The sequence below is a fragment of the Triticum urartu genome, chromosome 2A, assembly GCF_056163025.1.
Source record: "Triticum urartu cultivar PI428250 chromosome 2A, HENAU_Tu73, whole genome shotgun sequence".
Lineage (NCBI taxonomy): Eukaryota > Viridiplantae > Streptophyta > Magnoliopsida > Poales > Poaceae > Triticum > Triticum urartu.
In genome coordinates this window covers 258,956,480-258,961,112 of record NC_141874.1, presented here as the reverse complement: position 1 = coordinate 258,961,112, position 4,633 = coordinate 258,956,480, and the positions used below count along the sequence as shown (strand labels likewise).

General features: G+C 43.5%; 1 protein-coding gene across 1 annotated transcript; it reads right to left on the bottom strand.

Annotated features, from left to right (window-relative positions):
* Nucleotides 1-1,478: 1,478 nt before the first annotated feature.
* Nucleotides 1,479-3,466, bottom strand: LOC125541474 (protein C2-DOMAIN ABA-RELATED 8). The gene is made up of 3 exons (XM_048704881.2): nucleotides 3,232-3,466; nucleotides 2,226-2,321; nucleotides 1,479-1,992 (listed from the first exon to the last, which is right to left on the bottom strand). Exons 1-3 carry the CDS (start codon nucleotides 3,352-3,354, stop codon nucleotides 1,705-1,707), a joined length of 507 nt encoding a protein of 168 aa, XP_048560838.1. The 5' UTR covers nucleotides 3,355-3,466; the 3' UTR covers nucleotides 1,479-1,704.
* Between the last annotated feature and the right edge of the window lie 1,167 nt (nucleotides 3,467-4,633).

Below are 4,633 nucleotides of genomic sequence, written 5' to 3'. Positions count from 1 at the left end.
ACAAGAAAAAGAGCATTGGTGACTGGCAAAGAACGAGGATATTAGATAGGCATACCTAGTCAGCATGGGCACGCTTTGCCTCCTCGATAACTGCAATGCTAGGCTATGTTTCCTCCCTGACGGGTACCTGCGAGACAAGTAATCATTGTTGTTGCGTGCTAGTTGCTATTCATTGTTCTTCATAGTTGCTAATCATTGTTCTTCATAGACTTGCAAATGCTAGAACAAGAAAAATGTTGAATTTGACAACCATGTCAAGTAATCATTGTTGTGTGCTAGTTGCTTGGCATGTGTAATTTAATCAATATTATTTGCGATTCTTCCGACTCTATCATGACTCATAAATCAAAATAAAAATGCAACGGTTGTTCTTCCGACTCTATTTATCGAGTTCCCGAGCTATTTCCATTCAATTTCATATGAAAAGTTGATTCCACAAGAAAGATTTAGATTGGAGAATTTCATGCCCACAATACAATGTAGTGGTAGGAGTGCAATTTCAGTGAAATATTTGTGGTTTGAGTTGGTCCTTCCAACGATAATGAACATCATATTCTTTCATTTTTTTATTATCTTCATTTGTACTTAACGCAACATCCAATCATTTTTTAAAATATGCCTGATTCAAATTTCATCACATGCTTCTATCATCTTTGATTTATAACTTCGTTTTCTATAAAAATGGGCAGGCGCGGCAACGCGCGTCTTCATGTTCTAGTAGATTTTATTAGTTGGGGGGAGCTATGCGTCGGCCGAATGATAACTTCCAGTTATCCCCTTGCCTCCTCCATCAGATAAGCCGCGGTTCAATGGTCCACGGTGCATAATTCGTCTAGCTTCACAACATTGGTCATGTTTCAACACATCACGAAGTTGCATTTTATCTCACACATCCCTCCTTCGCAAAAGCAGCATCACATATTGACCATGTTTTAGAAACATTAGTGAAGTTGCAATTCGGCAAGCTCGCAGACCCTTCTCAACAACATAAGTGATGTTTTAGACATGACGGTGAAGTTGCAATTCGGCAAGCCCGCAACATCCACACCTTCGCAACACAGGGGATGTTTCAGAAACGCCGGTGACATTGCAATCAGCCGCTCATCGCCCTCAGAACATCCTCACTCGTAGCCAGCCGTCCATTGCACCAGCTCACAACATCCCCCTCATTTGCAGCAATGGTATAGAGAGAGAAAGTTACGCAGGGGGGACATGTGTTGCATGCGCTACGCGTCTAGCAGCGGGGCTCTAACAGAGCCGAGTACGAGCTGGGTTGCTCCACAATATATGAGTAAAGATTGATCAGAAGATCATGGAGGCAGCCGCGTATGATCAGCCGGGTGAACGCTATCAGTTTGTGTTGTTTTTGGTTGCTCTGCGAGCCCATCATACGATGTTGATTCAGGTGAAAATTTATGTAAACTAATTACCACCAATCTTTGAATTTAAGCCGTGAATTCTTAAATTACACCTCAGTGTAAGCACAAACGGTGTCTCTTATTTGTTCAACTTCAAGCATGAACTTCACAACCACAGTACTACAAATACATTGCATACATCAAGCTGAAATCAATAACGCACACACAGCACATACACTACAAACCACAACATCCACAAATTGCTAACACATCTGACACCAGGAACAGGAACCCATAGCTGCAGCTTCATCAAACCAGGTTGCAATAACATTCAGTTGGGCGTAACTTACAGGGTAACACCAGGGACGTGAACCCATTCCAGCTGTAGCACGACAGAGCCACTGTCAACGTTCTTCAGCTTCAGAATCAAGTCTTGGACGACCTTGCCATTCTTCCACGATACGTGGCTCTCACTGCCAAGGTAGTTTGTGCCAACCGGGTAGATCGTCTTGATCCTGGTTCCATCAGAGGCATGCTTTAGATCCAGCTTTGCAGCGTCATAGATATCAGTTACATTGAACTCAGCCACTCCCATGCTGTCATCCGCTGTGAATTTGTCCTCATCAAAAACCTCCTGCATGATGTTTTTGCCAGGTGGATATATAAGTGTTCATTTCATATCTTCACCAACCATCTATGGATCTATGGTGTAAAGGGCCCCCCCTATTTTTCATGTTTCAGCACAAAAGAAAATTCCATGCAATCATTGTTAACTGAAGTTCCTTTCAACTTCAGGTTACACAAAATATGTACACACAAAATTTTAGCAGAGTTTACTTGATGAAGAAACTCAAACAGCAAACTTACAAGTTTCACTGGCTTTGTAAGATTTGTGACAGGGAGCACCAGTACATCATTCCATAAGGGATTGGCATTTTTCTTCTGAACGCTAGTCTTCACCTTCTACACCATGAGAAAATAAAACTTCAGTAACACAGATAGATAACGAAATTAGCAGTAATGCTGAGAGACACGATAGCTGTCCATGTCACTGAACCTGAAGTCAACTGTAGAAATTACAGTTTATATAATCATAGTGCATAATTGTCTTTTTCAAAAAAAATAGTGCATAATTGTGAACTGAAAATCTGACATCATGCTACTGTCCAAAATTTATAGCATTCAACCAACTCTATCAAAGGCTAGCAACAATTCCACGAGGAGATAAAATAGAACCAGACCTGTTCGTACAGAACTATTGATTGTACTATATAAACCATTGGGTAGGTAATCAACTAAATGGACATAACATCATGATTTTTCGATTGAAGGTGAACTTTTAGGTTTTGGTACTCTGCTCTTCAGTTAAACAACTGGACATTCACATTTCCATCACGATTTTCTTGTTTTGAGCTTGACTTATTTCATGATTTGATATACCGCTCTTCAGTAGTTCAGTTCAACATGCTGCAAAACATAACATGTCCTGTTTGCACGCCAGGCCAAATGCGTCGGTCTTGAAATTCCATGACCAAGTTGGGAACTAGTCTGATTCAAATCAACCATTTCAAAACCTGTTTATAAGGTATTAATCGGTGCCTCTCTGGTGTAACTATATGAGAATATAAGAACCAGCTTAACAGCAAGAAATAGCTGGTCCGTACTTATTGATCTATCGAACATCTTGTGAGCACAAAACGAGTTCGGAGAAGATCGTCACCCTCCCTGACCCCGATCCCCTGAGTGCCATGCGGCCGTAAACTATGTATGCGTGGGTCGTTGGCCGCGACCTTTGCCACGCCGCGCTCAGCAGCCGGCAGCAACACATGGCTCCTACGTCCAAGGACTGGGAAGAAGGGGATGAGGATCTGACCTGGGAGCCGTAGCAGAGGACGACGTAGGGGTCGCTGGTGTGGGTGAGCGAGTCGGCGATGACGAGGTTGTGGCCTCGGACAATGCGGACGCTGAGCTTCCCGATCACCGGCTCCGACGCCATGGCAGACAAATTTCTTGGCTTCTAGCCACGGGATGGGAGTAGGGCGAGAAGAGAGAATTAAGGAGCAGGTAGCGGGCTGGTGGCAGGGTGGATGCGGCCAACAGCTGGCGGCCGGCACCCGGTTTTATAGGCGGCTCCGCCAACTATGGGGACCCTCGGGCCTCGCCTACCTCGTGGACAATAATGGGCAATATTTGAAATTAATAGTAAGTATTAATTTGTGTCGAGTAAATTGCGAATTCTGCCGCCTCTTCTACGTATTTCAGAAAGCTTTGCATATCCTGTATCCTACTCGTTTATCTTCCATGGGATGTGTCAACATAAATTGGTTTACGCTGTGGGCAGTAGCACATGTCCCAAATCCGAGATAATTACAGCTACAATTCTTATACTCTCCGACGTATAACACGATGGTCATCAAAGTCATGAAATGCTCCACTATGGTCCTTATATACGATGATACACTTCAATATGGTCCTGACAACGTCTCCCGCTACGCCCTACACCCAGACAGATGCCATGTTAGCACACATTAGAAACATGGGTCCATATGCCAGTGTGCGATAGAGAAATTAATCAGAAAAATAAAGCGTTCGCGGTGCGTTCGATACAGAGACAAAAGGCTAGCCGGCAACATTAGCTAGCCAGCTGAGCGACATATGAATCATGTAGAGAAGTTCTCTACTCAGCCGGTTTTGATCGGAGGGGCATACCGTGCATGATTTTCTGTGATTCTCACGGGGAAGTGGCGCTCTAGAGCTTCATAGATGCGGTGAATTGTTTAGGTGTTGTGGCAATTTGTCTTGGTGGAGTTGGATCAGAGGACCGTCAAGAGCAATGAGACACATAGCCTGGAATTGTCGTGCGATGCTCTCAAACACGGCAATTCGAGAGCTCCTTGAGATGCAGGAGCGAGAGAGAGCAAGTGTGATTTTTCTGTCTGAGTCACACTTGAATAAAGCTAAGGCAGATGATCTACGGATTCGATTAGGTTTTGATTTCATGTATCAATCTGAAAGTGATGGCAAGGCAGGGGGCCTTGTGTTATTCTATATGAAAGATCACGATGTGCTCCTGAATTATAAATCGGCCAATTTTATAGATGTTTTATTTATGGACGATGATGTGGTAGACTAGAGATTGATAGGATTCTATGGTGTTCCGGCATGGGATCAACGTTCTTTATCTTGGCAGTTCTTGTGTGATCTCCATGCAAAAGGATCACATCCCTTGGTGGTCTATGGAGACTTCAATGAGATCATGTTTGCTTCAGAGAAGG